Genomic DNA, 22,902 nt, shown 5'->3' with positions numbered 1-22,902 from the left:
GTGGAAAGGCTGAGGGAAGCTTGCCCTGTGGTTTTCCAGGTGGTGGAATTCCCATGTCAGGGTGAAAGACGGCTGTTGGCACTAAGGACAGATGGGCCAAGACAGAAGGAGCTTAAGGAACGGTATGAGATGCTGGGAGGCAGCAGGAAAAAAACATTTCAGGCTCCACTTTCTTGAAAGTTAAAGAAATCTCCAAAGAGAAAGAGTCCACGAAAGGTCACATGACTCACCAAGAGTCTCCCATGCTTCTGTTTCTTTGACAGCTTTCCCTTACTGTGGACTCAGGGGCCGCTGGGCATCGTGCTAGTTAGACAGAAGCTTCCAGATGGAACGTCCCCCATTCCTTAGCACCTAAGCTAATAAGGCCAAATGCATTTTTCTAACTACGCCACTTTCACTGGTTATTGAGGGCGTAGCACCACCAACCAAACAGGGATTAACAGGAGTCAGGCAGCAGCGTTATCTTCCTCGGTGTCCAGCCCTTAAGCTCTGCACCTGTTTCAGCCAAAATTTTCAAGCTTTTCAGCCAAAATTAGGCTGCTTCATCTGAGCCATACATGTGCCCGATTTCTCATCCCTAAAAAGCTGTCTTTCTTAGAATAATAACCATGGGCACTGAGAAGCTGAGCCGAGACTGGGATGGTGGCTGTCACCAGGGGGCAGGTGCACGTGCCCAAGGTCAGCCCTGTGATGTGTGTCTGAACATCTGGCAGCTTTGGGAGGCGCCCTGAAATCAACCAAGTCAGCAAACTTGGGGAGAACACCCACCCTACAGCGAGTGAGAAGGGTCTATTAGGGTCAGAAAATGAGAGAAGACTTAGCAAAGCTAACCAGATGTAACACGTGGCAAGCAGATTTGATTTGTGCCCAACACCTGCACAGAACTTTCACTGACTTCAAAATAGCTACGGCGAAAAGTAAGAGAAGGGGAGGGTGGAAGGGAGGGCTAAAAATCAGTTTCCCCAGGTGCAACATCAGTGGCAGGCTTTCTCTTGTTCTAATGTCTCTAATGTCGTAAGTGGGGAGCCTACCTCTGCTGTCCCCAGGCCCCACCCAGTTTTAAAAACAAAAAGAACAACAGCTGAGTTTTCAGTCTTTAAGAGAAATTAAGATGATTTTAAATTATTTAAATAAATTACCTGATGATCTGTATTGAATGAGCATGAACTTATAATTCTAAGTCTAGGATTCTGAGAAATCTTTTCTTCAATAACCATATTTGTAAATCTAGGAAAATGTGAGAATTCAATAACTGTATCCAATCTGCTGTCATCAAATTTAACCATTTTTTTCCAACTTCTTGATAAACATTGAATGTGCCTGTCATCTTAATATCTCCTATTACATAAAGATCGCTTGTTACTGCTTCAACCTTCTGTCTTTGAAATCCTTATTTTTCTTTTGCTGATTGTCCATATAAATGTGTTTTTAAACTCTGCTTTAAACTTCTGCTTCCTTTTTCTGTCACTTTTTTTTTAATTAAACCTTAGCTGACTGACTTCTACAGCAATATAAAGGTATATATGTTTTCCTATATATAATTTAATACCTACAAATAAATTATTTTTCTCCCCTAAGAACAACAGAATAGCATTTGCTTCTTCGGGTTGCTTTTTGTGTATGTCCTATATTTGTTATGTTCCATTGAAAAAGAAAGTCCAGGATGATACGTAAACAGAGAAACAGAAAATTCAAATTAGTGAATGCTTCCAGTTTTGTTAATTAAGTTGCATTCTTGAATGACAGTCAAATAAGAAATATAATATGTTTGCTTTTGGGAAATTATAGTTGTGCTAAGTGTGTGATTAGCTGTGCTATTCTGAAATTGTAATTTCTTAATTTCTCATAGGACTCAAAAGCTTATTACCACCTGCTTGAGCAGGTGGCTCCAAAAGGAGATGAAGAAGGTATCCCTGCAGTTGTTATTGACATGTCAGGACTAAGGGTAAGGCCGTGTCCCAAGTTGTGTTTAGAGAATGTGATGTTGTCCTTGCGTTGGCAGTTCCATGGCCCTGCATGACCCTGACTCTGGGATTTCCAGGAGTGCCTGTGTCTGCTTAAAGCCCTGTTAAAACTGTTAACAACTGTTCATGGTTTGGGATTATAACTGTGGGAAAGTACATCTGAAAATAGTCAGGAAAGAAAGAAACTAATACTGTTCAAGTGCCACACACCATGGTAGGCATGTCTCTATGTCTCATCATTTAAGAGACACAGGACACCAAGAGGTATTATTGTGTTTATTTTTAGGTGCCTGAATATTATTTCTGGAAATCAGTGGGATATTTTTACAAATAAATTCTCATTTTATCAATGAAAAAGCTGAGTCTCAGATGGATTACTTAGTATGATAGATTATTGGAAGCTATTTGATCCAAGGCTGGATCCTTCTCCTCTGGTAATGACAAGGAGACAACACCTCCTCCAGTGCCAGGCACTACGCTAGGCATTTTGCATACATGGCCTCTAACTGTCGCAAATATCACTAAGCTAAGTGTTAAATACCAGCTCCATAGTTGAGAAGGCTGAAGGTCAGAGAGGATAGTAGTCATCTCATGACCACAGAGTCATGGTATAGAAAGGATTTAAACCCAGGGTGGTTCCAACATTCACCCAGCCACAATCTACATCACCACATCATTGTGGGGGGCGGATAACAGGAGGAAAGCCCTAGGTAGGATTGTGTGAGTTCTTAGAAGTGTCTGGTTTGAGAGTTCTTAAAGACCGCACAGCATGGGTCAGAATATTCACACTGATTTTGCCACCACTCATACTCACCTCGAGAGTATTATCGAGTCTTAAGCCTCGTTTAGAGTTAAATCCAATGTTAATATCTAAGTCAACTCATTCCCAAATGACAAGCTCATGAAGTGTGTAATGTGCAGCAGTATCTAGGGAAGCGTTATATTAATCAACAATGAAAAGTTCCGTTTCCTGAAACTTGGTGGGGTCATAGACTCCTAAACGTTTTAAGAATGGTGGACCACCTTTCAACAAAACTTTATGTTCAGATAAAAGTCTACTTACAGATGACTGGAGATTCCCTAGAACTATTTGAACAGACTGTTAACATGTCAAGCCCCTGGTCTGAAGTCTGCAAAAGCCAAATTGCTGCTACAGATTCATTGCTGACCATGTGTAGCTCGACTAACTGATTGCATTCATTGTGTTTGAGTCACATGCACAACAGCTCCACGTGTGGGAAAGGTGGCTCTATGAATCGAAAGTTCGTACTGAGTGGTGGGAATGTCTCTGATGAACTGATAATAGGAGTGTTATTTATGACAATAAAGGGACACTTTTGGTAGATGAAATCACACAGAATCTGTAAGCAAATAATAAAAGGGAAGTTTCATCGTTGAAAATAATTAAGATCTGCTTAAATGAGAAACTTCTATATAGAATCTACTGAATCTCTTTAAGAACAGGACAACCAAGCCTTCATCTGACCTGGTTCTGTATAGAGAGAGACAAGAGACTCGATGTCTCAATTTCTGAGATACATTTTACTTGCTGATTTCAGTTCAGGCACTGAGAAGTAATCCTATGCCGTGATTAAGTGTCGATCTGAGGTTAAACACCAAGTGCACCCATAAGATTCCCATTTCTTGTTCATGTTCTCCTACCTCCTTTCTGCATGGACAGCCTTGACCCAGCCTTGAACTGGCCTTTTCCCTTTTGCAGGAGAAGGATGACATCCAGAGGGCAGAATGCATGCTGCAGCAGGCAGAGAGGCTGGGCTGCCGGCAGTTTGTCACAGCCACAGATGTAGTCCGAGGGAACCCCAAGTTGAACTTGGCTTTCATTGCCAACCTCTTTAACAGATACCCTGCCCTGCACAAACCCGAGAACCAGGACATCGACTGGGGGGCTCTTGAAGGTAACTGGAAACCTGTTGCTTAGAAGTTTGGGAAAGCATTCACCATTCCAGTTCAAGGGCGGTTTGAAATTACCTGCTAAGCAAATATAAGCCACACTTTGGGGAAGATGTGCAAACAGGTCATCAATTCTCTGATATATAACCAAGAGAATAAATAGATTAATCAAGCCAATTACAGCCAAGCAGGAATAATCAAAAACCATTATATCGCATCCATTATGCATAAGCTTCATCCATTATCAGAATTAAAAGTTTTAGGGAAGACAATGCATTTAATTATAGGGTAGAAATAAATCCCGAGTTCCAAAAACCTAATTTATGTACTTAATGGACTAAGTGTTAATTCCTCATGCAAGAGACGGCAGCCACTTGTCACCCAAAAATATTTAACTTAATTCTAAGAGGTGCTTAGTGAGGTTTTTGTTCTGTTTCTTTGATTTGGATGTGGGAGGTAGGGTGGGGCGGAGTTCAGTTTTGAGGCAGGATCCCTGACTGCTGTGTTTTGGGGGTTACAGCCCTAACATCAGATTAAAAGGGTGTAGCTATTGTCGGGTTCTTCTTTTTTCCTTCACAAATGAGTTTTAATGTTGACACCAAAAAAAAAAAAATCAAGACAAAATTAATACAAAATGAATATCACTAAAGAAAGGAAATCTGGATTTAAAGTTTTGATTGATCTCTTTTTTTTCCTGCAATGCTTTACCTGAGCTGGGAGTATAAAAATCAATCCTTATTCCAACAGTGCTGCATTTGTATCATTTGATAAATTGTGGTCAGGGGTCCAGGCATTTTGTGGACTACCAAGTATATACATCAAGCCCTCTAATCACCCACTTCCAGCTGCCTCTAGAGCATCCCCATTTGGTTCCTTTGCTATCGCTGGAAATTCAGCATCTACAAACACAATTGATCACTTCTCCTCCCTGCGGTGCCTTTCTGCCCTCCCTGCTTCCCACCCATGTCCTTTAGAAACTCTCCATTTTCGTTAATCATACCACTTTGTTTTTCTTCAGTCACCAAAACCCTGGGTCCCACTTTGATATTTTCTTCTTCTCAACCCGAGTCTACTGATGAGTAAATACTAGTAGTTCTTCCTGCAGAATGACTTGTAGATCTTTATTTTTTTTCCTTACTGCTTTCTGGACTCTTATTAAATCAGACACCAACCATTTCAATAGGTCGTGGTGGCCTGTTCCTCCATTTATCAACCATTTGAGTGTGCCCATGTGTAGGTAGCACACACCATCCCCTCTGTGTGTTTAATTTAAATGCACATTGCATGTCGGCAATGTTGCACACTGCTTCCAGGCACATCTCACTACCGCCTTCATTGTGTCTCTGCCTTGCTCAAGAATTTATTGTCATCATAAAAAAAAGAACCTGTAATGACTGGCATTGTCTAAAATATCAACCCAAATCTGGTGGTTGGCATTCAGAGAACCCCACTTCTGGTTGTAGCTACCAAACAGCCTTATCTCCGCCTATCACACAGATCCTTGAAAAATGAGTTCCTAATGGTTTTAATACAGACCTTGTCTGTGGCTCCCTTTTTTATTTTTTAATTTTAATTAATTAATTTATTTATTTTTAATTTTTTATTTTTTATAAACATATATTTTTATCCCCAGGGGTACAGGTCTGTGAATCGCCAGGTTTACACACTTCACAGCACTCACCAAAGCACATACCCTCCCCAATGTCCATAACCCCACCCCCCTTCTCCCAACCACCCCCCCGCAGCAACCCTCAGTTTGTTTTGTGAGATTAAGAGTCACTTATAGTTTGTCTCCCTCCCAATCCCATCTTGTTTCATTTACTCTTCTCCTACCCACTTAAGCCCCCATGTTGCATCACCACTTCCTCATATCAGGGAGATCATATGATAGTTGTCTTTTTTCTGCTTGACTTATTTCGCTAAGCATGATATGCTCTAGTTCCATCCATGTTGTCGCAAATGGCAAGATTTCATTTCTTTTGATGGCTGCATAGTATTCCATTGTGTATATATACCACATCTTCTTGATCCATTCATCTGTTGATGGACATCTAGGTTCTTTCCATAGTTTGGCTATTGTGGACATTGCTGCTATAAACATTCGGGTGCACGTGCCCCTTCGGATCACTACGTCTGTATCTTTAGGGTAAATACCCAGTATGCAATTGGTGGCTCCCTTTATGCTCCTTGTGTTTGCTGTCTTCTCTTCCCGCCACTTCCTATTCCCTCACATCCTCTCCTCTTTCCTCCTTCTGGCCCAGGTTTTTCCAGCCCTATGTATAAGGTAGGGCTCAAACTCCACTCCCTCCCAAATTGTTCTCTCTCCTATTTCAACTCAAATAGCAAATAAGTTTACCTCATATTTACCTCATACCACCCCATACCCCGGGGCTTGCATGATCTCGCTTTGATGCCTAAATTCTTGTTTTTCTGTAAAGAATATGATGTTTTGGGGGCCAGCTCTGAACTGCTTCCCCACACAGGAGCCTGTGTCATACTAATAGATGTTATAGAAACATTCACTGAATTGGACTAGAGAAGAAAAAATGAACACAGAATAACAATCTTCATCCAAATCCATTAAGGTTTATTGAATTAAGGGCTTTTTTTTTCATTGTAGGTTCAATTTTTACTATAGCCTCGATAGTTAAATGTTGATCATAAAAGAGGCATATTTTCTAGGGGTCTGAAAGATAACGGGTCTTCATTAATTTAGGTGAGACGAGAGAAGAACGGACATTTAGGAACTGGATGAACTCCTTGGGCGTTAACCCTCGAGTCAATCACTTGTATAGGTAAGAGTGTGTGGGGACTCACCTTTAACAGGAGACACCAAGACTTTGGAAGATTCCCCAGGATTTCAAGTATCTCTGTGGTGGGCAATTCTCTTCACAAATGTATGCACCTTGATGAGAAGGGGGTTACTGCCAAACTGAACTGAGAGACTCGCTTCCACACACCACCCTTGCTCTGTGGTCAGTACACAATCCTAACCCAGCAAAAGGACAGATTTCCTACACCTCGTAACCCTGTGGCCTGCTCCTTAGCAGGCAAAACAAAAAATGTTGAGTTTACGGTGATGTGTCCCCTATGCCATTCATTGGAGCCATATTTCTTTTCCTGGAGGAAGCGAGCTCAGGCCCCCAGGGCACAGATAGTCATCCTGGGAGAGACCTTGCCTAAGTTTCTTTGGTTTCTCTGAGTCAGAGTTTCTTCACCTCTAAAGATGTAGCTACTAATACCAGTTCTGTTGAGTTGTTGCAAACATTCCTTGTGCCAATATAGAAGGAAGGGCCTGCCCCTGGTAGGCCTTTAATCAGTGGTGGCTGTCTGAGAATTCTTTTTGTGTTTGTTTTTGTCCAGTGACTTATCGGATGCCCTGGTCATCTTCCAGCTCTATGAAAAGATTAAAGTCCCTGTTGATTGGAATAGAGTAAACAAACCACCATACCCCAAACTGGGAGGCAACATGAAGAAGGTACACAGTGACTCTCCAGATGTTCCCACAGGCAGGGGAAGTCACAGGCCTCGAGCGCACCCCGTGAATACTTTATTAGGAGGCCAGACCTAGATAAGTAATGTTTATCCAGGGATTAAATTATAGCACAGCAATCAGAAGCCTGAACTTATTAAAGTGAGTCCATTATTTCAGTTGATTACTTATTTATAATTCCATGTTGGATGTCTTTAAACATTATGATGTAAAAATTCTAATTAAGATAATTAGAGCAAGCCGAGCTACAGGGTCGCTCTTCCACCAGCGGGATGCTTATTCTAATTTCCTTAAGAATTAGAGCTTGGGACTGACAGTTTGACTTGTACCAATAGTTTGTCTAATGTCAACACAGTGGGAACACATTGTTTGTAAAACAATGATGGGGTCGGTACATGTATTTCTAACCATTCCTTGTCTCCTTGGCTCTCAATGATCCAAGCGTTGCCACAGGAATACTTCCCTGTCCCACACGTCAGCCCATTATGGGCAGGTGGGATGGAGAATCCAGATTTTCCATGACAATCTCCATGCCTTCAGCTGTTTTAGGAATGTCATGGATGGGTCACCGAGCATGGCCCTCTATTTCTGGAGTGTGATATAGCCATGACAGTGTTCCATAATAATGAATTCATTTTGGTTTTGCACTTAGAGTACACTATGAATATGTTTTGGTGGAAGTGAGGGGTTCTATTAAAAAAAAAAAGGTGGGAAGTTCTTTGACTAGTTTAGAAATGTAGCGTTGCGAAATCAGGCAAGACTTGAGAGATGATTCAGTCTGACAATATTTACTTCATTTCGTGTCTTTATTTTTATTATCTTATATTTCTCATCGTAGAGGTGATGACATTAGAATGTTTTCCTTCTTGCTCAATAACAGCTTGAAAATTGTAACTATGCAGTGGAGCTGGGGAAGAATCAAGCGAAGTTCTCCCTGGTTGGCATTGGGGGACAAGATCTCAACGAAGGAAACCGCACTCTAACATTAGCCTTGATTTGGCAGTTAATGAGAAGGTAATGTAGCCCAGGGAAATGACTTTTTATTGAGTGTATTATTGATGACCTGGAAAGATACTAGCAAACGTTCAGGAATGTGATTTAAACCAGCGGAACGATATTTTAAGCTAAACTTAAAACCAAAGGAGTGTTTTTTTAAATTTTCCTGGTTTTTTTTGTTTTGTTTTATTTTGTTTTGTTTTTTTCCTTTCAGGTCCTTAAGTTTTCTTTCAGGTATTTTGAAACTTTTCTATTAGATTTCTAAACATTTTAGATGGTTTTGTCCTCTTAATGTATCACTTCTGTTTTCATTGTGTTGTGACTCTTTTTATTCCTGATAATATTTTCTCTGAAATCTACTTTTTTATGTTAATATAGCCACTGCTATAATATATATATAAACTTAGCTTTATCTTGGTGAATTCTAACATGACATATCTTTTTCCAACATTCTATTTTTAGATTTGTGTAAGTAAAAGTCAATTATCTTTTAAAGAATCTTTCCAAATAAGAGGAAAATGTGCTGTATGTGCTATACTTATCCATTTGCCTTTCTGGAGCTTACCTTTCCATGGCATAGATCCAGATGCCCATCTGATGCCATTTGCCTTCTATCTGAAATATTTCTAACAGTGGAGATCTGCTGGGGAGGAAGCATTTCAGCTTCCAGATGTCTGAAAAAGTCATTGTTTCCAATAATAAATCTGCTGTTATTCTTAACTTCATTCCTTGGTATATAACATCTTTTTTCTCTGGCTTATTTTCAGATTTTCTGTTTATCACTGTTTTTTTGTTTTGTTTTATTTTTGTTTTTGTTTTTTTAAGATTATTTATTTATTTATTTGACAGAGAGAGAGAGAGAGGTATCACAAGCAGACAGAGAAGCAGGCAGAGAGTGGGGGGAGGGGGAGAGCAGGCTCCCTGCTGAGCAGAGAGCCTGATGCGGGGCTTGATCCCAGGATCCTGAGATCATGACCTGAGCTGAAGGCAGAGGCTTAACCCACTGAGCCACCCAGGCACCCCTGTTTATCACTCTTTTTAAGCAAGTGAATTATAATGGGCTTTGGTCTTTCCCATGCTTGAGGTTTGTTGAACATCTTGAATCTGCAGGTTTGTAGTGTTCATCAAATGTGGAAAACTTGTGGTCTTTATTTCCTTAAATATATTCCCTATACCACCCACCCCAGTTTGTTTTGGAGGGACTCCAGGTATGCACTACACACCTATTTTGTCATTCTGAAGTTGTCCTAAGTTCATTGACACTATTCAGTTTTCCCCTCTCTTTCATTTTTCCTCTTTGTGTTTCATTTGGGATAATTTCTATTACTTTGTCTTCAAGGTCACTAATCTCTTCTGGATTATCTAATCTTACATTCACCCCATCCAATGTATCTATATATTTTATCTCAGAGATTATCGTTTTCATGCATAAAAATTTGAGTTGGGTCTTTTCAGCATCTCCAGTGTCTCTTTCCTCCACCTGCTTGAACACACTGAACATAATTATAGTCACTGTTATTTCTTGGTCTGTTTCTTATTAATTGACTTTTATCCTCACTATGGATTATATTTTGCCACTTCTTTTGTATTGTATGTGAGGCATTGTGAATTTCACCTTGCTGCATGCTGATATTTCTTTATTCCTTTAAATATTCTGTAATTTTTTCCTGGGATGCAGTTAAGACACTTAAACACAGTATGCTCCTTTTGGGGCTTATTAAAAGTTTAATTAGGCTTGAGCTAGTGTTGTCTCTCTGTACTGAGATAATCTCCTCTGAGTACTGAACTTGATGCTTAGGTATCATGAGGTTTTTCTACTCTGACTGGTGGGAACCAAATTATTTCCAGTGCTGTGTGCTTTCTGAGAATCATTCTGTCCATTCTTTTCTGACTGTTCTTGTTCCAGTCTCTAGTACTTTTCTCACACACGTGCACTGAGTAATACTCAGCTAGGTAAAGACTTACGGCAAACCTTCTGAAGATGTCCGGAGCATTCTTTCTAGATGACTCTTTCCTCTCCAGGCAGCTCTGGTATTCTGCCCCACAAATTTCACGCACCTTGGTTTCCTTGAGTTCTCAGTCCTGTCCTCTCAACTCAGGGGGAGTGCTCTGCTCTGCTTGGGTTCTCCTTCTCTCTGCACTGCAGCCTGGAAACTCTTCACACAATAAGCTGGGATAATCTTAGGGCTCAGCAGGCTTGCCTTCCTTCTTTCAGGGACCACTGTTTTATGCTTACTTTGTCCAGTGTCTCTGAGCACCACTGCTTCATATGTTCTTCATTGTGTTTGGGTGCTTAAGGCAGAAGAGGAAGGCTGGTCCCTATTACTGCACCATGGCTAGAAGCAGAATTTCCTGCTAGTTCTTCATGAGATAATTTTAGTTACCTTGTAGAATTGAATACAGACTTGACTAATGTGAGAACCATGTGGCAATGTTATTTGAACAAGGTAGAATGTAATATATAAATAGAAAATATAAGAAAAGTAAATGATTTTTGGTGCAAAAGCATGAGCTTGGGAAGAATGCTTCCCAAGCATGCTTCACTCTTTCCCCCTATCCTGGTGGCCTTGACCAGGCAGTGAAGAATGTTTCACTCTTTCCCCCTATCCTGGTGGCCTTGACCAGGCAGTGAAGAATGTTTCACTCTTTCCCCCTATCCTGGTGGCCTTGACCAGGCAGAAATCTTATATCCCTTTATTATAACCTATGTTACTATGACTTAATTCACTTACTACCTGGAAGGAAGTTCCAGAAACCACATGTCACATTACATGATGTCTCATGAGTGAGTGGCAAAGACAAGGTGTGTAGTGTCTCTAGGCACTAGCTTTAATCCTAACCCACTGTCTCTAGGCCCTGATATTCACAATGGCCTTCAAAGTAAGTATGTCAGTGTTTCTAGGTGATGGGATGTAATCAGAAGTGATCATAATGGAGTTTGCTACCTGATTCACACTGGCTTTACCAAGTATAGCGCTCTACTACCCACCTCTAAACCGGGGTCTCCTTTAAGTTTAAAGGCAGATTCACAAGGCTCTTCTGGCACAGAAAACTCCAACGCTAAAGAAACCTCAGCTCCGTCTAGAATTATCTAGAATGTCCCTGAACGTCCCTAAGAGCAGCTGTACCAGGGTATTTTCAGAAACATGTGTGACCTCTTCTCTCTTGTCTTTCATGTGTGTGTTTAATTCTTAATAGGCTGACTTGGCTACTGATTTCTTTAAAAAACAAACAAACCTTTTTAGTTGCAATAGTTAAGTTGACTTTTGGGTTTGAATATGATGTAAGCTTTGATGTTTTCTATTTTAATGATTAAAAAAAAAATCTCCGGCCCACTCTATGCCACTTTGAATTTACTAATACCTGAAAATCACCTTGTAATATCATCTTTGTTCTGTTTATCTTATAGAAACAGGGCCTGATGTTGTACTCGATGGCTGGTGTATATACCATAAAGTCTAGACTGCAGCTGCTGTCCCCAGCTGGCTAATAAGTCACATTTCTCATGAGTGCTTACTCAAGAATGGTACATATAAGAAAGTGGACAGAGAAATATATTACTGTTGAAGGTGATGGAATGACTGATAATTATGGAAATGCCACCAGAGGGGACCTTTTTTTTCTCTGTGTTCCACACATTAACAAATCTATTAAATTTAGAGCTAGTTCTAGCTGGAATTTATTTCATTGGATTGCACAGATGTGCTAATTTGGTCATTTATCTGGACAATAAATGGCATGTCATTTTCCCCTCTAAGAACAAATGAGAGACGCGTGCTTGAACCTCCCTTTCCCCTTCAGGAGCCTGGAAGTCGTTTTCAGATTAGAAAGCTGGCAAATAGCATCTGTATAAATTTGGAGACAAAAGCTGGAAGGAAGGAAGCTGCCAGCAGCCAGCCGTGTCAGACTCCAGCGAATGAACAAAGATGCAGGCAGATGAGGAATTCACCGCCGATGAAACAGGCTGTGGACGGTGAATTTGGGATAGGTCCTTGTAAAACAAAACAGCACGGTTTGTCCCTCTGGGTCAAATGTTAAATAAATCAAACAAGCCCTGGAAGGCAGGAAGGCAAGTGAGTAACAATCGCAGCCCCTCCCGCGGCACGTGTGCACCCCCCATCCATCTTCTTTTGTTGAATCAGGCACCAGCTGACGCTGGGGCTCGCGACACCCTTTCCCCGTAACAGACGGCTTCTTAGCACAAGGCAGTGTGCAAGCACCAGGGGTGCTGTGCTGGGATCCTGTCTGGGGAGGTTAATAAAAGCACTGTTGTCCCAAAACACGTTTGATGGTATGGAGCAATGCTCTCACAAGGAAAATCCTAGGTAGACATGAGCCAAATTGATTTGTGTTTTAAAATTTTGAATCTACGGCAAGTGCTCCCTGGACTGTCCAGAGTTGAGATTCCAATGTCCTTCTATCTTTTTTTTCCTTTTGTTTTTACCATTGTGCTTAGAGGTGGGGATAGGATTCCGTTTAAACTGTCGCACCTCCCTTGAGGTGGGGGAAGGGCAATTGTGTACTCCCCAGAACTCTGTTGCCACCGTGAGGGGCCGTTCTCAGACCCCCAAATGCAGCCAGCTGCCTCCATGATTTTCTGTATGTCTCTCAGTTTCCCTGTTGCTTGGTGCCTTTTTGTTGGCACCGACAGACTTTTGTATCGAGGTGAGCCTGTGTGTACTGGTTTCTTCCCTAGCTTCTGTCCACTTGGGAGTATTGTCAGGGAGGAAGAATTTCCTCTGCCTTTCAGCGTCCTTCTTTCCAGAATAAGAATCAAATTGGCCTGAGACAGATTAATAGGAGAAAATCAAATTTAATTTTGTATGAACGGGAATCCACACAGACTTGGAAATTCCAAAGATGGGCAGGCCAAATGAAGTGGTATAGCATTCTGAACTAAGGAGAAGGGGTAGGGATCTGGGACTTCAAAGGAAAGGAATGCAATTCAGGAAGATGAAAAGACTAAATGTTTGGGAAACGGATGTTTGGTGGGCCACTCGGAAACATGGAGACATAGAGAGGACTTCGATCAAACAGGCCTTGCTAGGTTCCTCCCTATCTGCCACACCTTGTTCATAGTGTCATGCAATTTTCTATGTTGATAGCTCTCTTCCTGGACCAGGTCTTTCTTCCAAATTCTTTTCAGCAGATCTGGAGGGAGGTAAGGAGCTTTTCCTAAATCTGCTGTGTTTTGATTGCTTTTAACTCAAAATAATCTTTATGCCCTTGGACCCTACCTGTCAACAAAGTAGTATGGGCGTCCTGACGAAGGGAAGTGAGAATTCACCTCTGAGACAAGCGTAGCCTCTAGCAGATCAAACTTCCTTTGCCCCATGAGGTGGTAGACAGGATGGATGAAACCTGCACTCACCTGCCTTTTCTTACCACACTCCCCTGGCGGAAATGCTTCATTGTTATGGTAACCGCTCAAAACTCAATACCCATGCTATCAGGAAACTATCAGGAAACAGGAAGCCAGTGATGCTATAAAATATCATCTCTATGAACCAATCAAAACTAGGGCCTTTTTCCAGGATACGATTATTTGGAAAATCTACCTGAGCCTTATCCCATTCAAATCCATTAATTCCTTAACCTCTGGTCTGGTCTCTGGGCCCAGACTGAGCATTTCTCATCTTGACACTCTCCTTGCTTTCCCTGGGAGAAAGTTGTTCTGTTTATTGCACCTACCACTCGACTCTTTCACTTACTAGAGCTTGAAGTGTCTTTTAAAGCTTTTCCCGAAAAACCCAATTCTCTTAACAGTATGCTTCTAAGGTGATTCTTATGCTCAGACTAAAGACTAACTGTGGTCTGTGTGTTCCTAATATTTCTACTTGTATGGTATAAGAAGGAAACTCTTTAATATTTTTCCTTCATTATGCTGGCCCCTTGGGTTTTTCTAACATTGACTTGTCCCTCCATTTTCATGGTTTCCTTTTTTTCTTTTCTTTTTTTTAAAGATTTTACTTATTTATTTGACAGACAGAGATCACAAGTAGGCAGAGAAGCAGGCAGAGAGAGAGGAGAAAGAAGGCTCCCTGCTGAGCAGAGAGCCCCATGCGGGGCTTAATCCCAGGACCCTGAGATCATGACCTGAGCCAAAGGCAGAGGCTTAACCCACTGAGCCACCCTGGTGCCCTCATGGTTCCTTTAAGAAAAGTGTCAACTGGTTTGAATCCTTTGCTTTGCTTTGCTTTCCCTCTTTTCTGTTTTCCCTTCCTATCCAGAGCAATGACAGTGCTTAGAAGGAGGTATTCTGCATCTCAGGATAATAACCACAAAGCTACATTTTAAATTATATTCTAAAAGGAAATAATGTTTTTATTTTACTTTATGTTTCCTGCAAGCATAATGGTGTCCAGGCTATCTTCTGAGGCGTACCTAAGGAAGAAAAGAACAATTCTACCCTGGCTGCTTTCTGTGTTATTGAATTCCTTAGCGAGTTTTCTCTAGAAATCACTCTTGATTTTGTTCAGGTACACGCTGAATATTCTTGAAGAAATTGGAGGTGGGCAGAAGGTCAATGATGACATTATTGTCAACTGGGTGAATGAAACATTGAAGGAAGCGGCGAAAAGTTCATCTATCTCTAGTTTCAAGGTAAAAGTCTTAGTCTCTTGCTCACGGCCATCTGAGCTATGTGCTTATCTTTATTGTTTTCCCTCTATTTTAAAGTGACCTTCAGTGTGAGGTGTCTGAGGCTTCCCCTCCAATTTTTATTTTGCTTGAATGACCCATTATTGTTTTAATGGTCACAGGCTATTTCATTGATAAATTTCTTGTCACTTTTTTATGTAATAATTAATTTTATTTTTTAATTTTTTTAAAAGATTTTATTTATTTATTTGAGAGAGAGATAGTGAGAGAGAGCATGAGAGGGGTGAAGGTCAGAGGGAGAAGCAGACTCCCCGTGGAACTGGGAGTCTGATATAAGACTTGATCCCGAGACTCTGGGATCATGACCTTAACCTAAGGCGGACCTTAGCCAAAGGCAGTCACTCAACCAACTGAGCCACCCAGGCGCCCATGTAATAATTAATTTAAAGAACCCGTCATTTTAAATACATTGTTTTAGACATTTCTCTTCCAAAGTAACATAAAATACAATAATATTGTTTAAATGCACACAGCTTCATGATTCAGATTAGTATCCTAACGATGGTGGAATATAAAAATGCTAAAAGTTCTCCCATGTGGTGTTTTTTGGGGAAAAGCAGTTGTGTACATGTATCCAAATTCCATTTTTATTAAAAAAAGCATTATACTTTATTAAATTTCTTAACTCTTCTTTCATACATTAGCTGGATCCTTCCTCCAGGGACTTGCACACCTGATTCATAATGTCTGTGCTGTCTTAACTAGGGTTTGTTTTTGTTTTTGTTTTTGCTTTGGTTTAAAGGTCAGGAATTAGGGGAAGGGACCCCTTCAGAGTTTTATTAACATGATTGCTGAGGCAGTTTGTCATGATCTAGACTTCTGCTTCAAAATCAAGAAAACAATCAAGAAAAAAAAAGAAAATTTCACCCCACCAGAAAGAGTAGACAGTATTTCTGGGTTGTGCTGCACCAGGAACGTCCTCCCTGGGAGCTCATCACAGATAATGTCCACCTTTGTCTCTCCTCCAGCTAACCCTTCAGTCTGGAGAGCTGAGCAGATACAGGAACAGAGGCTGGTCAGAGGCTTAAGCAAGTTCTTCCAAAAAAAAAAAAAAGATTTGGAAGGGCAGGCTTTGTCATAGAGACTGGACTCTACTGTGGTAGCAAGGAAGCAGCTGTAGAAAATATATAAATGAATGGGCATGGTTGTGTTCCAATAAAACTTTATTTATAAAAGCAGACAAAGGGCCAAATCTGGGAACACTCACAATAGGGAACGCCCCCTGAGCAACAGGGGCTCCTTGCTTGTCATGCCTCGTGTCATCTCTCAGATGTTGTGAAGGCAGCTTTGGTGTTCACCTCACTTTAGAGGTGAGGACACTGGAGCTGCAGGGGCTGAGGGTACAGCTACTAATTGCAGGAGGTGATCTGTCAGTGAGCAGAAAGTGCCTTTACCCGTGAGGTGAGGCTCCAGAGCAGCGTGCAGCCATAGGCCACTGAACCATTACTGTGCAGCCATGGGGCTGATAGCCCAGGGGCGCGCAGCCTCTCCACAAAACAGATGTCACTGCCGCCCATGAGGTTGCCCTGTGGCTTCAGCGGGGTTCTCGTGGGGACTCATTCTTGAGAAGGTCTGACAGCTTTTTTACTCCTTGTGTTGCTCGGGGCTCATTTTTTCCTGTCTTCTCATGAAGTCATTATAGAATTGATTAAACACACATACACACACACACAAAAGAAAAATGTCACCTTAGCCCCACATTCCTTTCAAGTGAAATCCTAGAAAGAAAACAGTGAACACAGTTCACTCTTGAGTAAGTAGCCATTTTGGAAGGAGCCCTGGTCCCCTCCTCGTCTATGAGTGTTGCCAGTTGCCAGCCAGCTCCACCTGTCAGCGCTTGCACAGCACTGTGGGCGGAAAGGAGGAAAGGAATCCAAACTCAGATCCCTCCATTTGGTTTCCCTCGTGGCTCTTCAAAAGAGATAGAAATTCAGGCTAATGTTGGAAATTGGATTATGATTACGTATCCATTTTATTTTGTAAGAGTCTTCACGTTACCAAGGAGTAATTAAAAATGAACCCACTATATTTTTTTAAATATCATTCCTCTTCTCCAGAGGACCGATGCGAGAGACCTAGCACCTTGCAAGGGTGCTGTAGCTTGTTCCTTGCTGAGAATGCATTCTGACTTGGACCCTCAAGGAGTGCAGTGTATGGATTTGACTCTGCTCAGAGGGCCACGTGCTGTCGCCTCTCCATGCGTGCACTTACAGGTGCACGGGAGAAGGGAGAGCACCTGGGCGCCCTCACAGCTCTGGGCATGATCATGAAAATGCTTACAATGCCAAAGAAAGAGCCCAGGATCTTAAGTCGGAGTATCTAGGTTCAAATGCAGCTCTGCCGCTTACCAGTAAGTCACTGAATCTCAGAAACTCCCTTTATTTACTGTGCATTGATGCCTAGACCTGAGGCTGGTGGCGACAAGTGAGGCAACCTAAAGGCAACCTACAAGAAGTTCTGGGCAAGCCGGGAGGCCACAGCAGGTGCTAGTTACTATTGTTGCATTTACTCATGCATCTGCTGGAACCTTCTCCTTGGACCTACGGACTCCGTTCTTTCCCTGAGGTCTTCAAGAAGGGAGAATCTGCCAAAACTCCTGTCCAGCTGGGTCCTCGTCACGATCCCTGCCGGTCAGCTCCGGGTTGGCCTGCAGACTCCCTTCCACTCACTGCATGAGAACGACTCCCTGCCTGTTGGCAGACAATGGGTTTCCTCCACTTCCAGAGGCACTGGGAAGTCTGTGACACCCCTACCTACAGAAAGGACAGTTGACTTGAAAGCCCATGTGGAACACTGTGGCATTTCCCAAACCAGGCCGTGTATCTTTTGTGTTTAAGAGGAGAGAACCATCCACTTCCCTTGAGCGAAACACAGGTAAGCTGGGGACATACTGATGAAACCAACTCTTTCTCTCTGTGCAGGACCCGAAGATTAGCACAAGTCTGCCTGTTCTGGATCTCATTGATGCCATTCAACCAGGTTCCATCAACTATGACCTTCTAAAGACAGAAAACCTGAATGATGAAGAGAAACTCAACAATGCCAAGTACGTTAATAAGCCCGAGGTGGGGGAGGGGAGGATCCAACTGGCAATGATAGCTATAAAGTCTATTGTTTGTGCCTTTTGGGCAGTTTATTGCGCTATTTGCTTTTTCTTCTCATTACTTACTGTGTCCCATCATCATTACTTTAGATATTGTACAATAGCAGTTTAAGACTCCTAGTGTTAGAATGGGAGCAAGATAAAGGACAACAAGAATATTCTTCCAATTGGTAAGCAAGCCTCTAGTTTCATAAAACCCATTTTCTAATTGTAATCGATCAGAGACTTCCTAAATAAAGTACGTGCCAGGCCCAAATATAAACACACCCCATTTGTGACTAGCCGTAGATATGACCGAGCAGGACTGGGGTCAAGACCAGAATCTTTACCAGCTGGGGAGCAGCTGCTTGAGGGGGGCTTTACCGTGTAGAGTGAGGAGCAGCAGACTACAGTCTATGAGCCAAAATTGGATGGTTGTCTGCTTTTATAAATAAAGTTTTATTGGCATAGCCATGCCTCTTCATTTACATATGTTCTCTAGCTGCTTCCCTACTAGAAGGGCGGAGTTGAGTAGCTGTGACAAAGCCCACAAAACCTAAAATATTGGCTACCTATTTTTTTTTTTTTTATGGAAATTTTGCTGACCCATACTCCGGAGTGGTGCCTTTCTCAGAGCCGGTTGTATTATTTCCTAGGGTTGTCATAACCAAATACCACAACCGGGGCAACTTAAAGCAACAGAAATGTCTTCTCTCGTAGTTGTGGAGGCTGTTAGTGTGAGATTGAGAAGTTGGCAGGGTTGGTGGCTTCTGCGGCAGTGAGGGAGAATCTTTCCCTTGCCTCTCTCCTAGCTTCTGCTGATGGCCCGCAGTCCTTGGCTTATAGATAGATCACTCCAGTCTCTGCTTCTGTCTTCACATGACCTCCCCTATGTGTCTGTGACTTTACATGGCTGTCTCCCTTCTGTGTGTGTGTCTGGGTCTCTTCAGGCACTAGTCATATTGGATAAGTGCCCCACCCCACTCTAGCATGGCCTCATCTTAACTAATTATACTTGAAACAAATAACTTTCCAAAGAAGGCCATAATCTGAGTTACTAGAAGGATAGGGCTTCCATATATCTTTTTTGGGGGGGGCAGAGGGGACACAATTCAATCCATCAGAAAGTTCCAGAATTAACAAGTTGAATAGTGCCCAGCAGCCATATATACATATATATATATTATATATATATATATATATATATATATATATGTATATATATATAATATATATTCTCAACAGTATTCTTTGTGTTCCTAATTTGGGAAATTTGGAGGCCTGTGTTCCTTGTATGCTGGAATTATGAATGGTAACTACAATAGAAGGATGGGGTAGATGAGGGACACAGGGTGCTATGGAAGAGACAGGAAGGGAAACGAAGATCATCAGAGCAAGTAACATCTAAGATGAGATATATTGAAAGGACAATAAGAAGGAGGCTAGGGGTAGACAGGTGAAGGAGGGAGAAAGAATACTGCAGGTAGAGGAAAGAATACATATGAAAACCTAGAAATTAAAACAAAACAAACAAACAAACAAAAAAAAAACGTGGGCCTAGTTGTTCAAGGAGAATGTGATTAGGTTTAAAGAACTTGAAGTTCTTAAGTTAGTTTACAAAGCCCAAAGTCTTAGAGTTACTAAGTGGTTCAGCTGAGGTCCAAAGTCTGATATCAGAGCTCCCCCCCACCAAGCCCTCGTCTCTGCAGGCATGATCCAAAATTTCTTTGAAAAATGGGTAAAAGGGATTATACAGAATGCTAAAAATGGTTCTGTTTTGGTGGCAAGGTTTGCATGATTTTCTTGAAGCTCTTGTTTCTAATTTTTCAACAACTTCCCTCTGTATTTTATAATAGAAAAGTACATTTTTGTCTCATTAATAATCAATATAGAGGAAGTGATTGAGAAATGGTCAAGGAGAAAGAATGGGGACTATGCCTGCCTGATGCTTTTCATTTAATATGATCAGTAGAGAAAGAATAAAGTTAGTTTATAGAGCAGAGAGAATAATGGGGCCTTAGATAGAATGGGGAATCTCTAGAGTAGTCCTTATAAGAGGTTGCTAGATAATAAATGAGGTGAATAAAAGAATTGCCAGGTAGTAGTGTGGGCTTATTTGAAAATAGATTACAACTCATAAAAATTATCTTCCTATAATTAAAAAGTGAGCAAAATGTTCCAATGGAGCTATAATAATCTTATGTGGAAAATGTGTAATATAAAACTCTGCTATACCAGTATTATAGTAACATAAATAAATACATGCCTATGTGGGCAAAGACTGGAATGGAACAAGGAATAAAACTGATGTGTGAGGTTGAAGTATGACCGATGCATCTCCCCATTTTACTTCCTTGTAAAAATATTTCTGTAGGGGAAATGGAGTCTGCCAACCTTTCCCAGCACACATTCTTGTTCAGTTCTATGACATTTTCTGCCGCTCTGCAGCCCAAGAGAATACTCATGGTGAAGGCACCAAAAATGGCAAGAGCTCAGGGGGTCTCTAAGGACAGATAATACATTTGTAATCATCTTGAGTCTAGACAGCAAGTCTGATAAGAGTCAGAAGCTTTGTTGGGCCAAGATTTGCCCACAAAAATGGGAGGACGCCCTGACGGACTCCAAGTATCCCAAAAATGAGTTCTGCAGAGTATCTGGGATATAGATGTGGTGTGTGGTACGTGGTATGTCGTATGTGGGATGACAATGAGTATGGTCCTGAGGGGTCCCCTTCATATTGTGTTGCTCAAGCTCCCCTCATTCTTCCTCTTTCCTCCCTTTTAGATATGCCATCTCTATGGCCCGAAAAATTGGCGCCAGAGTGTATGCTCTTCCAGAAGATCTGGTTGAAGTGAACCCCAAAATGGTCATGACGGTGTTTGCTTGCCTCATGGGGAAAGGAATGAAGAGGGTGTAGATCCCAGTGGGGAGGCCACATGCACAATCCTGATTGCTCAGCATGGGATACCTACAGGAAGCATGGGGACGAGTCAAAGCCATTCCAAAGTGTTCAACTTGGTGACGTTATCCAGGATTCCAGAAAGTATATGTTTGTTCAGCCAGGTAGCTTCTCCTGTTTTTAACAAAAATGCTTCATTCTTTGCAAACAAAAAACAAAATCCAATCTCTTACAAATCTTTTTTTATTGTTGAATTTATTGCTGCCTTGAAAATCTAGAGAAGAAAAAAACTTATCTTCCAGGCACCCTTCCTGCTTTTGCCATTAGTCAAGTATAGAAGCTGCACTGTTATTAATCATATTTCAAACTGGCTTAATTTGGCTGCCCTTTTTGTTCAAGGTGAGAGCCAGGAGAGGGGAAATCATCCAACCAGTCCTAAAGCCTATTTCTGGCAGCCAGCATTTGATCTGTTACAAGCCTCTTCTGTTCCCTGTCCCCTACACTCTGTCTCCCGTAGCTCTGCTTTACACGCTCTCAGAGCTGTGCCTTCTTCTGTGGCCCACCTCTGCTTCCCATTCTTGTATCTGGGCCCTTTGGAGCATCTGACAGATCAGTCAGGCTGTTGGGGTCCCAACAGTCTGGTGATTTGCATAAGTAGGACATCATCAGAACCTCTCCTCAGAACTAGAATCCCAAATGTCATCAGTCGTGGTTTTATCAGTCAACAGGAAGCCTCTGTTTTTTAACTCTAGGATTTGGGTTGAGACCTGGTCTAACATCTTGCATACGATGTCCTCAGATTCTTAACAGGGCAGCTTACAGCCAAGTAGGGTGTAATTGAGCATTATACCACCAGGGGGCAGTGTGGAGCCACAGCAAAGCATCCACCGGGTGCTGGCTCTCCATGCATTTAGCCCTGCCTGTTAGTTCTCCTTGATGTGGTCTGGCTAACTTATCTGGTGACTGGAAGCAATTCGGCTCTGCTTTAATTTGCTGTTAGATCTTAGTACATCTGATTGCTGCAAGGCCATATTATCAATGTTTACTTTTTTTGGTAGTGTAGAAGCTTTTTGCTAGCCCCCCAAGCTCAAGGGGGCAATATGTGCCAATGAAAAGCGCACCCCCATCCCACCCTTTATCCCCCCCACAATACACAGTCATATCCATATGACATTTAAAGAATTATGAAACAAAACCAGAGGAGCAGTGTGAATCTGAACCACCCTAATAGATGATGAAAACCTACCGAAGGCTAGGAAGCGACAGAGCACTGTGAACCAACACTAGACTCCCTCCGTCCCGGTAAAAGGGCTCATCCATGAGGTATCCTCTTCAGGAATGGCATGTAATGGAACTTAGCCATTTTGCAAAGCAATTGAAATGCCTCGCCCTGGATCTGTTCCTTGGCAGCACGTTCGAGAAGCCAATCTGTGGCCTCTCCTAGCCCGTAATCTGTATTTCTGCCGCATCTGGATACAAAGAGGTTGGCTTCATCGTAGACTGAACTTAATGTAGCCTCAGATCATTCTCCCCCACCTGCCTCCAGGAAGACTGTTACTGCCTTAACAGGAAATGAAGATAAAATAATGCTCAAGATATCTCCAAATAAAATGTTCCCTTTATGAGATGTCTCTGGATGTTTCCTTTTGACAGTTCCATTAGAATGTAGCATGACTTATTAATTAACTTCATTCAGCCAACACACACTGAACGCCTAATATGTGGTAGGCATTGTGCAAGGTTTTAGAAATACCCTTCTAAGTAAGACCAGCACTGTGCTCGGCTGAGCAGGTTCAGTAAATTCTCAGGTGTGGTGAGTGATACAAGGGCAGGGTGAGCTTGTAACGGAGAAAATAGTCTAAAGAAAAACCGAAGAGTAAGCTGGTGTTAAACACAT

The 22,902-nt window shown here is 41.8% G+C and overlaps 1 protein-coding gene across 2 annotated transcripts in view; it reads left to right on the top strand.

Moving 5' to 3' along the window:
• LCP1 (lymphocyte cytosolic protein 1) overlaps window positions 1-22,627 on the top strand; it is an 84,803-nt gene extending 62,176 nt beyond the window's left edge. For both annotated transcript variants that reach the window (XM_059144809.1, XM_059144808.1), the window contains exons 9-16: window positions 1,850-1,945; window positions 3,685-3,880; window positions 6,592-6,670; window positions 7,239-7,353; window positions 8,249-8,382; window positions 14,844-14,967; window positions 17,946-18,070; window positions 20,891-22,627. In XM_059144809.1, the coding sequence (XP_059000792.1) occupies window positions 1,850-1,945; window positions 3,685-3,880; window positions 6,592-6,670; window positions 7,239-7,353; window positions 8,249-8,382; window positions 14,844-14,967; window positions 17,946-18,070; window positions 20,891-21,023 (1,002 nt within the window). In that variant the 3' untranslated portion in view covers window positions 21,024-22,627. The remainder of the gene's footprint in view (window positions 1-1,849; window positions 1,946-3,684; window positions 3,881-6,591; window positions 6,671-7,238; window positions 7,354-8,248; window positions 8,383-14,843; window positions 14,968-17,945; window positions 18,071-20,890) is intronic.
• Window positions 22,628-22,902: the final 275 nt, after the last annotated feature.

Source organism: Mustela lutreola, chromosome 13 (assembly GCF_030435805.1).
Source record: "Mustela lutreola isolate mMusLut2 chromosome 13, mMusLut2.pri, whole genome shotgun sequence".
Taxonomy (NCBI): domain Eukaryota; kingdom Metazoa; phylum Chordata; class Mammalia; order Carnivora; family Mustelidae; genus Mustela; species Mustela lutreola.
This window is presented reverse-complemented; position numbering and strand designations above follow the sequence as displayed.